Here is an 18,466-nt window from a genome sequence, read left to right as displayed (position 1 = left end):
CAGGTGAATTGATCATGGGGAACAAGGACATGGCAGACCAATTGAATAACTACTTTGGTTCTGTTTTCACTAAGGAAGACATAAATAATCCAGGCTAGATGCAGGAAGATTGTTCCTGATGTTGGGGAAGTCCAGGACTAGGGGTGCACCACAGGAAAATGGTTCGCTCTCACCGCTCGCCCCCCTCTCTTTCTAACGCAGAGCTCACAGACTTCAAAGTCCGCAGAGTGTCCGCCTTCCGTAAAAACATGATCGAGATGACGGAGCTGGAGCTGAAACACGCCAAGGTAGACACCAGGGGGAGCCCTCCACCTCACCCTCAACCCTCGCCCTCCGAAACCTCAACCCCACCCTCGAACTCTCACCCTAGTCCTCTCACCCAATAGTCAAGAGTCAATTTAATTGTCATTTGGACCCCTTGAGGTCCAAACGAAATGCCGTTTCTGCTGCCATACATTACAAACAAATAGACCCAAGACACAACACAATTTACATAAACATCCATCACATAGCTGTGATGGAAGGCCAAAAAAAACTTATCTCTCCACTGCACTCTCCCCCCCCCGATGTCAGAGTCAAAGTCAAAGCCCCCGGCTGGTGATGGCGATTGTCCCGCGGCCATTAAAGCCACGCCGGGTGGTGCGAGGTCGCACACCGGGTCTTGGTGTTAGAGCCCCCGGCGTGCGCTCGCAGAGTCCCGCGGCCATTCCAAGCCGCGCGGGGCGGTGATTTCAGGCCCCGCTCCAGGAGCTCTTCGACCCTGCAACTCGGGCGGGAGAAGTCGCCGTTGAAAAGCGGTCTCCCTCCAGGGACCCGCGGGCTCCCGGTGCCGCCGTCCGCCAGACCCGCAGTTGCAGCCTCCGAATCTCCGGAGGTCGGGCCGCAGCAGCAGCGCTCCTCCACCGCTCCACCCGCTCCGGACTCGGCCAGCTCCGCGACGGTGAGGTGAGTCGGCACCAGAGTCCCCGGTCTTCTCCTGTTGGAGGCCGCTCCTCGTTGCAGCCCCAACGACAACGGAGACCCGACATAGAAAAGGTCGGGTCTCCAGTGCAGGGAGAGATTTAAAAGTTACCCCCCTCCCTCCCACCCCACCCCCACCCCCCCACACACACACCCCCCAACATAAAATAACAAAAACTACATAGAAACATAGACAAAAAATAATAAAAACGCGGACGGGCTACAGAGGCCGCTGCTGACGAGAGTCACGCCGCCTGCCGGAAATGCCGCCTACCCTCACGAGTGTGTCTTAAAAGGGAATTAAAGCATCCATCGGCGAAGATAAAACTAGTCCATTCAGCCCTTTCTTTGCCTGTAGGATATATAACAAGTTGTTGTGAAAACTCCAGTTGATGTCTATTGTTGTGTGTGTGTGTGTGTCCTCCTCCAGGCCAACCTTCTCCTCCTGAGAAACTGTCTGAGCTCGCTGCGGGAAGAACAGTAGCGGGATGCTTCTACTGAGTCTGAGGTGAGGTGTTCCCCCTCTCCCCCACCCCCGCACTCCCCCTCCCCCACCCCGCGCTCCCTTCCCCCCCACCCCGCGCTCCCCCCTCCCCCTCTCCCAGCTCGCACTCCACTGCCGTTTATCCTGGTGGAATTATTCTAGGCGGGGCTGAGGGTCGCACAGGGACCCATGGGATCTGCTGGGGACCTGGTGAGTTCTTCTGCAGTTGTACAGGGCTCTGGTGAGACCACATCTGTGGAGTATTGTGTACATAGAAACATAGGAAATAGGTGCAGGAGTAGAGGCCATTCGGCCCTGCACCATTCGCCATTCAATATGATCATGGCTGATCATCCAACTCAGTATCCCATCCCTGCCTTCTCTCCATATCCCCTGATCCCTTTAGCCACAAGGGCCACATCTAACTCCCTCTTAAATATAGCCAATGAGCTGTGGTTTCTATGCAGTGGCGGTGGAAAGCATCTTGTCCGGGAACATTACCATCTGGTTTGGGAATTGCTCTGCCCAGGACATGAAGGCTCTGCAGAGAGTAGTGCGTTCGGCCGAATGCACTATGGGAACTTCACTTGCCCCCCTGCAGGAACTATACATCAGGAGGTGCAACTCCAGAGCCAACAATATCATGGAGAGACCCCTTCCACCCCAGCAACGGACTGTTCCAGCTGCTACGGTCAGGCAAACGCCTCCGTTGCCATGCGGTGAGAACGGAGAGGTTGAGAAGGAGTTTCTTCCCAGAGGCCATTCGGACTGTAAACGCCTATCTCACCAGGGACTAACTCTACTGAACGTTTTTCCTTCCCTTATTTATTATGTAAAAGAATATGTATGTTATGATTGTGTTTATAGTTTGTTTTGTTGTTTGTCTTTTTGCACAAAAGTCCGCGAGCATTGCCACTTTCATTTCACTGCACATCTCGTATGTGTATGTGACAAATAAACATGACTTGACTTGACTTGGCCTCAACTACCTTCCGCGGCAGAGAATTCCACAGATTGACCACTCTCTGTGTGAAAAATGTTTTCCTCATCTCGGCCCTAAAAGATTTCCCCCTTATCCTTAAACTGTGTGACCCCTTGTCCTGGACTTCCCCAACATCGGGAACAATCTTCCTGCATCTAGCCTGTCCAACCCCTTAAGAATTTTGTAAGATCCCCCCCTCAATCCTCTAAATTCCAGCGAGTACAAGCCGAGTCTATCCAGTCTTTCTTCATATGAAAGTCCTGACATCCCAGGAATCAGTCTGGTGAACCTTCTCTGTACTCCCTCTATGGCAAGAATGTCTTTCCTCAGATTAGGAGACCAAAACTGTACACAATACTCCAGGTGTGGTCTCACCAAGACCCTGTACAACTGCAGTAGAACCTCCCTGCTCCTAGACTCAAATCCTCTATGGCAAGAATGTCTTTCCTCAGATCAGGAGACCAAAACTGTACGCAATACTCCAGGTGTGGTCTCACCAAGACCCTGTACAACTGCAGTAGAACCTCCCTGCTCCTAGACTCAAATCCTCTACGGCAAGAATGTCTTTCCTCAGATTAGGTCAGATTGTGTACAGTTTTGGTCTCCTCATTTGAGGAAGGACATCCTAGTGATTGAGGCAGTGCAGCGTAGGTTCACCAGATTGACCCCTGGGATGGCGATGCCTGCGGATTGTGCAAAAGCAACAGAACAACAGAACAGAACCAGTATTTACATTTAAGGAAATGAGTCCCTGGCGAGATTAGAGTTTACAGTCCTAATGGCCTGTGGGAAGAAACTCCTTCTCAACCTCTCTGTTTTCACAGCGGAGGCGTTTGCCTGACCGTAGCAGCTGGAACAGTCCGTTGCTGGGGTGGTAGTGGGTCCTTGCTGGCTCTTGATCTGCATTTCCTGGGTGTATAGGTCCTGCAAGGGGGGGGGGGGGGGGGGAGTGAGTTTAGTTCCCATGGTGCGTTCGGTTCTCTCTTCCATGCTAACGGTTGCCCGCACCATCCCCCACTGTTCCTCCAACTTGCCCATGGGCCTCGGGAAGGCAGATGTTTTCTTGTGCCCTTGGCAATTAAAAAACCCCAAGTGCCCACCCCCCCTGGGGCTAGCTGCCAGCTGCCAGCGGGAAAAAAAACAAGCTGATGCTTAACACCGACGGTAGACTCGGAGTACTGGAGTGACTCAGCGGGTCGGGCAGCATCTGTGGAGAACATGGATAGGTGACGTTTCACAGAGTGCTGGAGTAACTCAGCGGGTCAGGCAGCATCTATGGAGCTAAGGAAATAGGCAACGTTTCGGGCCGAAACCCGGAAGGGTTTCGACCCGAAACGTTGCCTATTTCCAGAAGGATTTCGGCCCCGAAACGTTGCCTATTTCCAGAAGGATTCTGGCCTGAAACATTGCCTATTTCCTTCGCTCCATAGATGCTGCTGCACCATAACTCAGCAGGTCAGGCAGCATCTGTGGAGAAAATGGATAGGTGACGTTTCACAGAGTGCTGGAGTAACTCAGCGAGTCAGGCAGCATCTATGGAGTTAAGGAAATAGGCAACGTTTCGGGCCGAAACCCTTCTGGGTTTCGGCCCGAAACGTTGCCTATTTCCAGAATGATTTCGGCCCCGAAACGTTGCCTATTTCCAGAAGGATTTCGGCCCCGAAACGTTGCCTATTTCCTTCGCTCCATAGATGCTGCTGCACCATAACTCAGCGGGTCAGGCAGCATCTGCGGAGAACATGGATAGGTGACGTTTCACAGAGTGCTGGAGTAACTCAGCGGGTCAGGCAGCATCTGTGGAGAACATGGATAGGTGACGTTTCACAGAGTGCTGGAGTAACTCAGCGGGTCAGGCAGCATCTGTGGAGAACATGGATAGGTGACGTTTCACAGAGTGCTGGAGTAACTCAGCGGGTCAGGCAGCATCTGTGGAGAACATGGATAGGTGACTTTTCACAGAGTGCTGGAGTAACTCAGCAGGTCAGGCAGCATCTGTGGAGAAGATGGATAGGTGACCCATCCTTTTTCGCCAGAGATGCTGCCTGACCTGCTGAGTTACTCCAGCACTCTGTGTCTTAACTTTGTTATAAATCCCACAGATTCTCCACCCTCCGACTAAAGAAATTCCTCCTCATCTCCTTCCTCCTTTAATTGTGAGGCTGTGCCCTCTGGTCCTAGACTGTAGACTCTCCCACTAGTGGAAACATCCTCTCCACATCCACTCTATCCGGGCCTTTCATTATTCGGCAAGTTTCAATGAGGTTGGGGGGGGGACCTCATCCATCCTTCTAAACTCCAGCGAGTACAGACCCAGCTCCGACAGACAAACACTGATCATCTGTTCTATGTTGTATGTTTTCAGGTCGAGCCTGTACGTCCTCGATGCACTAAGTCTTCACCCGATTGTCCGACGTCCCGATGTGGAAGAGAGTTTCCCTTACTTTGTGTCTGGCCCGGCTCTGCCCAAACCAGGGAGTGTTTTTTCTGGAAGTGCCAACACCCTCCACTCTTGGTACCGTTAAACCCCCTTGCAAATGTGTGTGTGTGTGTGTGTGTGTGTATGTATGTGCGCGTTTGTTTTTTTGTTTTGATCACATGGGGACCAAACCTTCCCCTCTCCCCTACCCTTCCCCCTCTGACATGGTCATTAGAAGCATTGGCCAGTCTCTCTCCGCTGGAACGGGTCAGTTTAAATATCCTGTCGCCCGTTAAGACGGGCCCCAAAAGTCTCTTGTTTTGTTCCCAGGAACAAATGGATAAGGGGATTCTGACCCATGTTTCTGTTCAAATGTTTAAAAGTCCCGGTTTGGTTTTTGGAGATTCTCTAACCAGTTCCCGGTTACTTTGAAGTGTCCCCCCCCTCCCCCTTCTCTCCCACCCCCCACCCCCCTTCTCTCCCACCCCCCCCGCTCTGATTTATAAAATAAACGGTGGCTGGATTTCACTTTGTTTGTCTTCTCTGACTTTCCCCGATGTTCGCCAACGACACAGGGAGCGAGCTGTGGGACGGGGCTTGGATACACTTCAGGCTTGTATGCGTTGTGAGTTTAGGCATGGCCCCTGCTGGTACTTTAAGGTGAGTTTAAACGTGGAGGAACTCAGCGGGTCAGGCAGCATCTCTGGAGAACATGGACACAGACAATAGGTGCAGGAGTAGAGGCCATTTGGCCCTTCGAGCCAGCAACGCTATTCAATATAGAAACATAGAAATTAGGTGCAGGAGTAGAGGCCATTCGGCCCTTCGAGCCTGCACCGCCATTCAATATGACCATGGGCTGATCATCCAACTCAGTATCCCGTACCTGCCTTCTCTCCATACCCTCTGATCCACAAGGGCCACATCTAACTCCCTCTTAAATATAGCCAATGAACTGTGTGGCCTCAACTACCCTCTGTGGCAGAGAGTACCAGAGATTCACCACTCTCTGTGTGAAAAAAGTTCTTCTCATCTCGGTTTTAAAGGATTTCCCCCTTATCCTTAAGCTGTGACCCCTTGTCCTGGACTTCCCCAACATCGGGAGCAATCTTCCTGCATCGTGGCTGATGATCCCCAATCAGTACCCCGTTCCTGCCTTCTCCCCTGACTCCGCTATCTTTAACAGCCCTATCTAGCTCTCTCTTGAAAGCATCCAGAGAACCGGCCTCCACCGCCCTCTGAGGCAGAGAATTCCACAGACTCACCACTAATTCTCTGTGAGAAAAAGTGTTTCCTCGTCTCCGTTCTAAATGGCTGACCCCTTATTCTTAAACTGTGTGTGTGTGTGTGTGGCCCCTGGTTCTGGACTCCCCCCAACATCGGGAACATGTTTCCTGCCTCTCGTGTGTCCAAGCCCTTAACAATCTGAGGCGGAGAATTTCACAGGAGCCAATTTAACCTACAAACCTGCAGGTCTTGGGAGTGTGGAAGGGAAACCGGAGAAAACGTAGGGGGGAGAACGTGCAAACTCCGCACAGACAGCACCCGTGGTCAGGATGGAACCCGGGTCTCTGGCGCAGTGAGACAGAGACAACCGATGTCTGCTATGGGCGCTCAGCATCGCCAAGGACCGCTCTCACCCCCAGCCTCCTTATTCTTAAACTGTGTGTGTGTGTGTGGCCTCTGGTTTTGGACGTTTCACAGAGTGCTGGAGTAACTCAGCGGGTCAGGCAGCATCTGTGGAGAACATGGATAGGTGACGTTTCACAGAGTGCTGGAGTAACTCAGCGGGTCAGGCAGCATCTGTGGAGAACATGGATAGGTGACGTTTCACAGAGTGCTGGAGTAACTCAGCGGGTCAGGCAGCATCTGTGGAGAACATGGATAGGTGACGTTTCACAGAGTGCTGGAGTAACTCAGTGGGTCAGGCAGCATCTGTGGAGAACATGGATAGGTGACGTTTCACAGAGTGCTGGAGTAACTCAGCGGGTCAGGCAGCATCTATGGAGCTAAGGAAATAGGCAACGTTTCGGGCCGAAACCCTTCCGGGTTTCGGCCCAAAACGTTGCCTATTTCCAGAAGGATTTCGGCCCTGAAACGTTGCCTATTTTCCTTCGCTCCATAGATGCTGCTGCACCATAACTCAGCGGGTCAGGCAGCATCTGTGGAGAACATGGATAGGTGACGTTTCACAGAGTGCTGGAGTAACTCAGCGGGTCAGGCAGCATCTGTGGAGAACATGGATAGCTGATGTTTCACAGAGTGCTGGAGTAACTCAGTGGGTCAGGCAGCATCTGTGGAGAACATGGATAGGTAACGTTTCACAGAGTGCTGGAGTAACTCAGCGGGTCAGGCAGCATCTGCGGAGGACATGGATAGGTGACGTTTCACAGAGTGCTGGAGTAACTCAGCGGGTCAGGCAGCATCTGTGGAGAACATGGATAGATGACCTTTCTTCAGAACCCGGACCTAAAATGTCACCCATCCTTTTTCGCCAGAGATGCTGCCTGACCCGCTGAGTTACTCCAGCACTCTGTGTCTTAACTTTGTTATAAATTCCACAGATTCTCCACCCTTCCCCCCCCAACAACGGGAACATGTTTCCTGCCTCTAGTCTGTCCAAGCCTTTAGCAAGAGGCCGGAAGAACTCAGGCAGCATCTCTGGAGAGATAGAACGGGTGACGTTTCAGGCCCAGACCCTTCTTCAGACTGGTGTCAGGGGAGGGAGAGAGATAGAAAGATAAGGAAGTGTAAGGTGTGAAACAGGAACAAGGGGGGGGGGGAGAAGGACTATGTTGTCTGTCTTTGATTGAAACCGGCATGAAAATGTGAAGACTTGTGCAATCACTGCCTTGCAACATGAACAGGATGTCGGTAAGCTGGCCGACAGCTCGCAGAGATAGCAGCTTCAGCAGTTCAGAAACGAGGGGAAAGTTCACACAATTTACCAGGCAGAAAATGCTGGGGTAACTCAGCGGGACTGGCAGGCAGGCAGCACCTCGGGAGAGAAACATAGAAATAGAAACATAGAAATTAGGTGCAGGAGTAGGCCATTCGGCCCTTCGAGCCTGCACCATTCGCCATTCAATATGATCATGGCTGATCATCCAACTCAGTATCCCGTACCTGCCTTCTCTCCATACCCCCTGATCCCTTTAGCCACAAGGGCCACATCTAACTCCCTCTTAAATATAGCCAATGAACTGTGTGTGGCCTCAACTACCCTCTGTGGCAGAGAGTTCCACAGATTCACCACTCTCTGTGTGAAAAAAGTTCTTCTCATCTCGGTTTTTAAAGGATTTCCCCCTTATCCTTAAGCTGTGACCCCTTGTCCTGGACTTCCCCAACATCGGGAACAATCTTCCTGCATCTAGCCTGTCCAACCCCTTAAGAATTTTGTAAGTTTCTATAAGATCCCCTCTCAATCTCCTAAATTCTAGAGAGTATAAACCAAGTCTATCCAGTCTTTCTTCATAACAGTCCTGACATCCCAGGAATCAGTCTGGTGAACCGTCTCTCCACTCCCTCTATGGCAATAATGTCCTTCCTCACACAGGAATGGGAGATCCTTCTCCAGACCCGAAATGTCACCCATTCCTCCTGTCCAGCAATGCTGCCTGTCCCGCTGAGTTACTCCAGCATTTTCCAGTCTTAACCCAGCACCTGCAGTTCTTTTCCAACACAAAAGACTCGCAGAGAGTGGCGAGTCTGTGGAATTCTCTGCCTCAGAGGGCGGTGGAGGCAGGTTGTCTGGATGCTTTCAAGAGAGAGCTCTTAAAGACAGGATGAGAGGGGATCTTATTGAAACATATAAGATTGTTCAGGGTTTGGACACGCTGGAGGCAGGAAACATGTTCCCGATGTTGGGGGAGTCCAGAACCAGGGGCCACACACACACACAGTTTTAGAATAAGGAGTAAGCCATTTAGAACGGAGACGAGGAAACTCTTTTTCACCCAGAGAGTGGTGAGTCTGTGGAATTCTCTGCCTCAGAGGCCGGTTCTCTGGATGCTTTCAAGAGAGAGCTCTTAAAAATAGCATAGTCAGGGTATATGGGGAGAAGGCAGGAACGGGGTACTGATTGTGGATGATCAGCCATGATCACATTGAATGGCGGTGCTGGCTGGAAGGGCCGAATGGCCTCTACTCCTGCACCTATTGTCTATTGTCTAAAAGCTAATGGATGATGCAGGTAAGACAGGGTGGTGAATCTGTGGGATTCGTAGCCACAGGTGGTGGTGGTGGTAGTGCCTCAGTCAATGGGTATTTTTAAAACAGAGACCGATAAGGTTCTTGATTTGAATGAATGAATAAGTTCGTTGGCCAAGTATTCACATACAAGGAATTTGCCTTGGTGCTCCGCCCGCAAGTGACAACATGACATACACTGTGTTTAAGAAGGAACTGCAGATGCTGGAAAAAATCGAATAAAGGTCGATAGAAATGCTGGAGAAACTCAGCGGGTGAGGCAGCATCTGTGGAGAGAAGGAATTGGCGACGTTTCGGGTCGAAATCTAAATGGTGGCCGATTGGGAAAGGGGGAGATGCAGCGAGACCTGGGTGTCATGGTACACCAGTCATTGAAGGTAGGCATGCAGGTGCAGCAGGCAGTAAAGAAAGCGAAATGGTATGTTAGCTTTCATAGCAAAAGGATTTGAGTATAAGAGCAGGGAGGTTCTACTGCAGTTGTACAGGGTCTTGGTGAGACCACACCTGGAGTATTGCGTACAGTTTTGGTCTCCAAATCTGAGGAAGTACATTATTGCCATAGAGGGAGTGCAGAGACGGTTCACCAGACTGATCCTTGGGATGTCAGGACTGTCTTATGAAGAAAGACTGGATAGACTTGGTTTATACTCTCTAGAATTTAGAAGATTGAGAGGGGATCTTATAGAAACTTACAAAATTCTTAAGGGGTTGGACAGGCTAGATGCAGGAAGATTGCTCCCGATGTTGGGGAAGTCCAGGACAAGGGGTCACAGCTTAAGGATAAGGGGGAAATCCTTTTAAAACCGAGATGAGAAGAACTTTTTTCACACAGAGAGTGGGTGAATCTCTGGAACTCTCTGCCACAGAGGGTAGTTGAGGCCACAGTTCATTGGCTATATTTAAGAGGGAGTTAGACGTGGCCCTTGTGGCTAAAGGGATCAGAGGGTATGGAGAGAAGGCAGGTACGGGATACTGAGTTGGATGATCAGCCATGATCATATTGAATGGCGGTGCAGGCTCGAAGGGCCGAATGGCCTCTACTCCTGCACCTAATTTCTATGTTTCTATGAAATCTAAGCGGGGTCGATGGAGAGGAATAGGTGTGTCTATGGAGAGAAGGAATAGGTGACGTTCCGGGTCTCGACCCGAAACGTCGCCTATTCCTTCTCTCCATAGATGCTGCCTCACCCGCTGAGTTTCTCCAGCATTTTTTGTCTACCTTTGATTGCTTCAACATCTGCAGTTCTTAGTTACGGGGGAAAAGTGTCATTCAATTCAACTTTAATGTCATGGCACAAATACAAGTATGAGTACAACGAAATGCAGTTTTGCGTCAGTCCGTAGTAGTTGTACATAAAGAAATTAAAAGAATAGAAAGAGGGAAGACACAGAATAATCAAAAAATACAGAATAATTAAACAGAGGGGACGGAGAAATCTATCGTCGGGACTCCGAGTTCAACAATGTGATTGTATTGTTGTAGAAGCTGTTCCTCATCCTACTAGTACGTGACCTGAGACTCCTGTACCGCCTCCCTGATGGGAGGAGGGCAAACAGTCCATGGTTGGGGTGTGAGGGGTCTTTAATGATCTTCCCGGCCCGTCTCAGACACCGTTTTCGGCGGAGGGCATCCATGGCAGGGAGCGGGGCACCGATGATGTGCTGCGCGGTTTTCACCACCCGTTGTAGTGCCTTCCTGTCCACTACGGTGGAACTGCTGTACCATACCGTGAAGCAGGTGGTCAGGATGCTCCCGATGGTGCAGCGGGATATGTTGGTCAGGATCCGGGGGGACAGGTGGGCTTTCTTGAGCCTCCTCAGGAAGTAAAGGCGCTGCTGGCTGTGCCTTTTTGATCAGCTTGGAGGTGTTGAGGGACCAGGACAAATCCTCCGAGATATGTATTCCGAGGAATTTATAGCTGGACCTCCTTAGACATAGAAACATAGAAATTAGGTGCAGGAGTAGAGGCCATTCGGCCCTTCGAGCCTGCACCGCCATTCAATATGATCATGGCTGATCATCCAACTCAGTATCCCGTACCTGCCTTCTCTCCATACCCCCTGATCCCCTTAGCCACAAGGGCCACATCTAACTCCCTCTTAAATATAGCCAATGAACTGTGGCCTCAACTACCTTCTGTGGCAGAGAGTTCCAGAGATTCACCACTCTCTGTGTGAAAAAAAGTTCTTCTCATCTCAGTTTTAAAGGATTTCCCCCTTATCCTTAAGCTGTGACCCCTTGTCCTGGACTTCCCTAACATCGGGAACAATCTTCCTGCATCTAGCCTGTCCAACCCCTTAAGAATTTTGTAAGTTTCTATAAGATCCCCTCAATCTCCTAAATTCTAGAGAGTAGAAACCTTCTTTCACCTCTGCAACATCGCCAAACTCAGACCCTCTCTCACACCTCCCGCTGCTGAAAGACTCATCCATGCCTCCACCTCAGTCCCGTTTATATGGATGGGGGTATGTCTGCCTGAAGTCAACAATAATCTCTTCCGTCTTCTTGGAGTTGAGGACGAGGTTATTGTTGGCACACCAGGTTGTCAGGTGCTGGATCTCATCCCTGTAGGCTGACTCATCGTTGTTATTGAGGTAGAACGGTTCGTTCTGAAGGAAGCATGCCCGCACTGGACGAGCTAAATAGTTTAACACTCTAATCAATCTCATCTGTGTCAGCTTCACGACTCACAGCGTGAAAACAGATCTCCCTCCCCCCCCGGACAAACATGTCCCATCTACACTAGTCCCACCCACCTGCGTTTGTCCCATACCCCTCCCAACCAGTCCTATCCATAACTGCTCCTTAGACGTTGGGATAGTCCCAGCCTCAACTACATAGAAACAAAGACAATAGGTGCAGGAGTAGGCCATTCGGCCCTTCGAGCCTGAAGCATTCGCCATTCAATATGAACTTTTTTCACACAGAGAGTGGTGAATCTCTGGAACTCTCTGCCACAGAAGGTAGTTGAGGCCACACAGTTCATTGGCTGTATTTAAGAGGGAGTTAGATGTGGCTAAGGGGATCAGGGGGTATGGAGAGAAGGCATGTACGGGATACTGAGTTGGATGATCAGCCATGATCATATTGAATGGCGAATGGTGCAGGCTTGAAGGGCCGAATGGCCTCTACTCCTGCACCTAATTTCTATGTTTCTATGTTATGATACAACTTCATTCCCACCTCCTTGCGTATAACCTACTTGAACCCCTCCAATCTGGCTTTCGCCCCCTCCATAGCACAGAAACTGCTCTCCTCAAAGTCCTCAACGACCTCCTCACCTCTGCTGACACTGGTTCCCTCAACATCCTCATCCTCCTCGACCTGAGCGCAGCCTTCGATACAGTGAACCATAACACCCTGCTCACCAGACTCAAAGACCTCGGCATTCATTGAAGGCTCTGCACTCAGCTGGCTCCGCTCCTACCTTTCCAACAGGTCCCACTTCATCTCTCTCCACAACCGCACCTCTGCTACAGCCACAGCCACTCAAGGCGTTCCCCAAGGCTCCGTACTCCGTACGCCTGTCCATGTGTGTAGGTTAATCAGCATGCATGGACGTGCGTGTGTATGCGAGTCTGTTCGCATGTGTGTGTGTATACACACACACGAGTATGAGCGTGTTCGTGCGTGTATGCATGTGTGTGTGTGTACACGAGTATGTGCGTGTACGAGTGAGTGCAGGTGTGTGTATGAGTGCGTGTGTGTATGTTTGAGCGTGTGTCTATATGGGAGTGTGCCCGTGTTTGTGTGCGGGTGCATGTACCAGTATGTGTGTGTGTATATGGGTGTGTGCGGGTGCATGTACCAGTATGTGTGTGTGCGGGCGCGTTCATCTGCGTGTGTATATGTGCGTGTGTGTACGAGTGTGTGTGCAGGCGCGTGCATGTGCGTGTGTATATGTGTGTGCGTGCGTGTGTGTATATGTGTGTGCGTGTGTGTGTATATGTGTGTGCGTGCGTGAGTGTATATGTGTGTGCGTGTGTGTATATGTGTGTGCGTGCGTGTGTGTACGAGTGTGTACGTGTGTATGTATGAGCGTGCGTGTGTGTACGAGTATGTATAAGCGTGCGTGTGTGTACAAGTGTGTGTATATGTGTGTGCGTGCGTGTGTGTGTATATGTGTGTGCGTGCGTGCGTATGTATGAGCGTGCGTATGTGTGTGTGCAGGCGCGTGAATGAGCGTGTGTATATGTGTGTGCGTGCGTGTGTGTATATGTGTGTGCGTGCGTGTGTGTATATGTGTGTGCGTGCGTGTGTACGAGTGTGTGTATATGTGTGTGCATGCGTGTGTGTACTCGTGCTGAACCCCCCGCTCCAGGGCGCTGGACACGTTGACCATCGGTTAAAGAGCAGTCGAGGGCCAGAGTGGAGATATTGGTCACACTTTTATTTTCGATGGTCAGATGCAACGTCCACATTAGTCAGGGGTTCAGATTTGAAAACTATCAACCATTCACAAGACACTGAATCCCACCACCCACTGGAGCAGCAGAAGCCCCCCCCACCCCCCCCCCCCTCCCCCCCCAAGCTATTAAACCCCAATCACATTACACATGCAGTGCCCGTTTACAATGTGGACCCCCGCTGTAAATCTCGTTAAAACATTAGGAATGCTTAGAAAACACGGACCAAAATTACACATGGAACAAGAGTTCTAATTAAGGTTGGCGTGGCATCACTGGTTAGAGGAGATTGTTAAATGCTGAATACAAAGGTCTACAAAATTATCTTGGCCAGGACACAGTCCCCAGCCAAAAACCAAACCAGGGGGTGTCTAAATTACTGGGCAGAGCGGTGGATCACACTGTCCCAAACTCGGGGAACGGTGTCGGCAAGACAACAGCCACCACAGCGATATGGTTCATTTTATTTAAATACATCTTGACACTCACTGATCACCCCTCCACTAACTTGTCCAGGCTTGGGCCTGTGAACGAGTAATATCTGCCCCACGGGACTCTCCTCCTCCCCTCCCCACCCCACTGCCCGAGGCCCCGGTTATTGGTGTCAGGAGCCCTCTAAATAACTGGTCCCCAAATTACAGACAGACAGGATTTAATAAAAAGCAAGCATTAGAGTAGGGGAGTCAAAGACAAGTGTGTACAAACTGAAAGGGGCGTGGTAGGCCCAAAAACAAAAAATCAGAAACCCAGCACACACACAAGACGTTGGAAAGATGGATGATGGTCGTGGGGCTGGAGTTAGATGTGTCGAGACTCTACGGCCACCACATCGGAGCCCAGCTTTGCAGCCAATGATTGGATGTCGGCCAAGTCATCAAAGCCATTCACCTGCCATTCATGCTTGATGCCTGCAAGACAAACAGATCACCGTTAGGTTTCAGTCTAGGAGCAGGGAGGTTCTGCTGCAGTTGTACAGGGTCTTGGCGAGACCACACCTGGAGTATTGCGTGCAGTTTTGGCCTGTTGGCCTTCATAACAAGAGGAGTTGAGTACAGGAGCAAAGAGGTCCTTCTGCAGTTGTACAGGGCCCTGGTGAGACCACACCTGGAGTATTGTGTGCAGTTTTGGCCTGTTGGCCTTCATAACAAGAGGAGTTGAGTACAGGAGCAAAGAGGTCCTTCTGCAGTTGTACAGGGTCTTGGTGAGACCACACCTGGAGTATTGTGTGCAGTTTTGGCCTGTTGGCCTTCATAACAAGAGGAGTTGAGTACAGGAGCAAAGAGGTCCTTCTGCAGTTGTACAGGGTCTTGGTGAGACCACACCTGGAGTATTGCGTACAGTTTTGGTCTCCTAATCTGAGGAAAGACATTCTTGCCATAGAGGATTTGAGTCTAGGAGCAGGGAGGTTCTACTGCAGTTGTACAGGGTCTTGGTGAGACCACACCTGGAGTATTGCGTACAGTTTTGGTCTCCTAATCTGAGGAAAGACATTCTTGCCGTAGAGGGAGTACAGAGAAGGTTCACCAGACTGATTCCTGGGATGTCAGGACTTTCATATGTGAAGAAAGACTGGATAGACTCGGCTTGTACTCGCTAGAATTTAGAAGATTGAGGGGGGGGATCTTATAGAAACTTACAAAATTCTTAAGGGGTTGGACAGGCTAGATGCAGGAAGATTGTTCCTGATGTTGGGGAAGTCCAGGACAAGGGGCCACACACACAGTTTAAGGATAAGGGGGAAATCTTTTAGGACTGAGATGAGAAAAACATTTTTTTTTCACACACAGAGAGTGGTGAATCTGTGGAACTCTCTGCCACAGAAGGTAGTTGAGGCCACACAGTTCGTTGGCTATATTTAAGAGGGAGTTAGATGTGGCCCTTGTGGCTAAAGGGATCAGGGGGTATGGAGAGAAGGCAGGGATGGGATACTGAGTTGGATGATGATATTGGATGGCGGTGCAGGCTCGAAGGGCCGAATGGCCTCTACTCCTGCACCTATTGTCTATGTGAGAAAAGAGGAGGGAATAGTGTAGTTTGGACATGTTGGCCGGTATGGGCAAGTTGGGCTGAAGGGCCTGTTTCCACACTGTATCTCTCTCTAACAAAGAAAGTGTTTTACCGTTAAACTTTTTGGTGACTGCATCTTTGGAGCTGGCGTAGATCAGCTTGTCGTGAATTGTGGCCCCTTCTGGACTCCTGTCAAGACAAAACAAGAATCAGGTCACACACAGACACACACACACACACACACACACACACACAGACACAGACACAGACACAGACACACACACACACACACACACACACACACACACACACAGACACACACAGACACACACACACAGAGACACACACACACACACACAGAGACACACACACACACAGACACACACAGACGCACACACACAGACACACACACACACACACACACAGACACACACACACACACACAGACACACGCACAGACACACGCACACACACACACACGCACACACACACACACACAGACACACACACAGACAGACACACACAGACAGACACACACACACACACACACACACACACACACACACCAGTCCCCTTAGTCTCACTGTCCCTTCCATTCCCCCCCTCCCCTCCCCCACTCCACCCTCGTTCCCAAACTAGGCTGGGACTTTATTCCCTGGAGCGCAGGAGGATGAGGGGGGGTGATCTTATAGAGGTGTACAAAATCACGAGAGGAATAGACCGGGCAGAGTCTCTTGCCCAGAGTCGGGGAATCGAGGACCAGAGGACACACGGGTTCAAGGTGAAGGGGGAAAGATTTAACAGGGAACTTTTCCCACACAGAGGGTGGTGGGTGTATGGAACGAGCTGCCAGTTCTTCTGTCTTTCGACCCGAATCCTTCTGGAAATAGGCAACGTTTCGGGCCGAAACCCTTCTGGGTTTCGGCCCGAAACGTTGCCTATTTCCTTCGCTCCATAGATGCTGCTGCACCCGCTGAGTTACTCCAGCTTTTTTTTGTACCTTCGATTCTCCTGCATCTGCACAGTTCCTTCTTAAACGCAGGTTTGGAGGGATATGGACCAAGCGCAGGCAGGTGGGACTAGTATGACCATATAACAATGACAGCACGGAAACAGGCCATCTCGACCCTTCTAGTCCGTGCCGAACACATAATCTCCCCTAGTCCCATCTACCTGCGCTCAGACCATAACCCTCCATTCCCTTCCCGTCCATATAACTATCCAATTTATTTTTAAATGATAAAAACGAACCTGCCTCCACCACCTCATTCCACACCGCTACCACTCTCTGAGTAAAGAAGTTCCCCCTCATGTTACCCCTAAACTTCAGTCCCTTAATTCTCATGTCATGTCCCCTTGTTTGAATCTTCCCTACTCTCAGTGGGAAAAGCTTGTCCACGTCAACTCTGTCTATCCCTCTCATCATTTTAAAAACCTCTATCAAGTCCCCCCTTAACCTTCTGCGCTCCAAAGAATAAAGCCCTAACTTGTTCAACCTAGTATAGCTGGGACATGTTGGGCCGAAGGTGTCACTGTGTCAATCCATGAATAGTTCCCCTATCCTCATTGTCAAACAGGGGAGAAGGCAGAAGAATATTAAAGCACGTACCAATGAATGAAGATGAGCTCCTCCTTCTTAGATTCCTTGGTCTCATAGTTTGCATCATAGATGGCATAGCAACAGCGGTCCGTGTGGAACATGCTCATGAAGTGGTCGAAGGGATTTTTGATCAGTCCCTGCTGGATGTCGCCCATGAGGATCTGCCTCTCCTCGTCCAGGATGATCAGGTCCTTGGTCTTGTTGATGACCAGCATGATGGCCTTCTTCCTCTTCATCGCCTCTCCCTTAGCACACGCCTTGCGCACCTTCATGTTGGTGAAACAGTTCACCACCTCATCGCACACTTTCACCCCGGATGCCTGTGGGGGCGGAGAGAGAGATGGGGGGAGAGAGACGGAGAGGTAGAGAGGGGGGAGGAGATGACGAGAGGATTTAGGGGGGGGGGGGGGGGGGGGGTAGAGAGAGAGGAGAGAGAGGGGGAGAGACGGAGGGGAGAGAGAGAGAGAAAGGTGAGAGGGAGAGAGAGACAGGGAGGGAGAGAGGGAGAAAGGAGAGACAGAGAGAAAAGGGGAGAGAGAGAGAGAGGGGGAGGAGAGAGAGAAAGGGGGGGAGAGAGAGAGAGAGGGGGGGGATAGAGAGAGGGGGGGAGAGAGAGGGGGGGAGGAGAGAGAGGGAGAAAGGGGAGAAGGGGGGAGAGAGATATCGATGAGAATAGGGAGAAAGGGGAGAGGGGAGGGAGGGAGAAAGGGGGGAGGGGGGAGGAGGAGAGGAGAGAGAGAGATAGAGAGAGAGAGAGAGAGAAAGAAGAGAGAGAGAGAGAGAGAGAGAGAGAGAGAGAGAGAGAGAGAGAGAGAGAGAGAGAGGGGGAGAGAGAGAGAGAGAAAGAGAGGGAGGGGGAGAGGAGAGAGAAAGAGGAGAGAGAGAGGGGGGAGAGAGAGAAGGGAGAGGAGGGAGGGCTGAGGGGAGAGGGAGAAGAGGGAGAAGAGAGGGGAGAGAATGAGGGGGAGAGGGGAGAGAGAGAGAGAGGAGAGAGAGGAGGAGAGGGAGAGAGAGAGAAAGGGGGGTAGAGAGAGAGGGGGAGAGAGCTGAGGGAGAGATATAGCAGGTGAAGAAAGAGAGAGAGAAAGAGAGAGAGGGGGAGGAGAGAGAGAGAGAGAGAGAGAGAGGGGGGGATATTGAGAGGAGAGAGAGAGAGAGAGGGAGAGAGAGAGAGGGGTAGAGAGAGGGACAGAGAGAGAGGGACAGAGAGAGAGAGGGAGGGAGAGAGAGGGGCAGAGAGAGGGAGAGGGAGGGAGAGAGATAGAGAGAGAGATAGAGAGAGAGAGAGATAGATAGAGAGAGAGAGCGAGAGAGAGAGAGAAAGATAGATAGAGAGAAGGAAAAAAGACAGAAAGAGATGAAAGACGAGCTGAGATAGATAGAGGGGGGAGAGAGAGAGAA

At 50.8% G+C, this 18,466-nt stretch overlaps 2 protein-coding genes across 2 annotated transcripts in view; one reads left to right on the top strand and one right to left on the bottom strand.

Moving 5' to 3' along the window:
* Positions 1 to 5,320, top strand: part of LOC129693657 (sorting nexin-32-like) — a 35,832-nt gene extending 30,512 nt beyond the window's left edge. The window contains exons 12-14 of the mRNA XM_055630440.1: positions 202 to 287; positions 1,391 to 1,468; positions 4,789 to 5,320. Of these exons, the coding sequence (XP_055486415.1) occupies positions 202 to 287; positions 1,391 to 1,444 (140 nt within the window). The 3' untranslated portion in view covers positions 1,445 to 1,468; positions 4,789 to 5,320. The remainder of the gene's footprint in view (positions 1 to 201; positions 288 to 1,390; positions 1,469 to 4,788) is intronic.
* An 8,101-nt stretch (positions 5,321 to 13,421) lies between these two features.
* Positions 13,422 to 17,385, bottom strand: LOC129693653 (cofilin-2-like). Its single transcript, XM_055630437.1, has 3 exons — positions 17,075 to 17,385; positions 15,578 to 15,654; positions 13,422 to 14,366 (listed from the first exon to the last, which is right to left on the bottom strand). Exons 1-3 carry the CDS (start codon positions 17,335 to 17,337, stop codon positions 14,257 to 14,259), a joined length of 450 nt encoding a protein of 149 aa, XP_055486412.1. The 5' UTR covers positions 17,338 to 17,385; the 3' UTR covers positions 13,422 to 14,256.
* Positions 17,386 to 18,466: the final 1,081 nt, after the last annotated feature.

The sequence above is a fragment of the Leucoraja erinacea genome, unplaced genomic scaffold (assembly GCF_028641065.1).
Source record: "Leucoraja erinacea ecotype New England unplaced genomic scaffold, Leri_hhj_1 Leri_379S, whole genome shotgun sequence".
NCBI classification, from domain to species: domain Eukaryota; kingdom Metazoa; phylum Chordata; class Chondrichthyes; order Rajiformes; family Rajidae; genus Leucoraja; species Leucoraja erinaceus.
The sequence above is the reverse complement of the archived record's forward strand: the minus strand, read 5'-3'. Positions and strand labels throughout refer to the sequence as shown.

Excerpts from the sequence above, each read along its gene's own strand:
- LOC129693653 (XM_055630437.1), bottom strand. The coding sequence starts at position 17,337 with ATGAAGGTGCGCAAGGCGTGTGCTAAGGGAGAGGCGATGAAGAGGAAG. Across the intron at positions 15,655-17,074 it reads GAGCTCATCTTCATTCATTG|GAGTCCAGAAGGGGCCACAA; the intron begins GTACGTGCTTTA and ends TTGTCTTGACAG. Across the intron at positions 14,367-15,577 it reads AGTCACCAAAAAGTTTAACG|GCATCAAGCATGAATGGCAG; the intron begins GTAAAACACTTT and ends TTTGTCTTGCAG.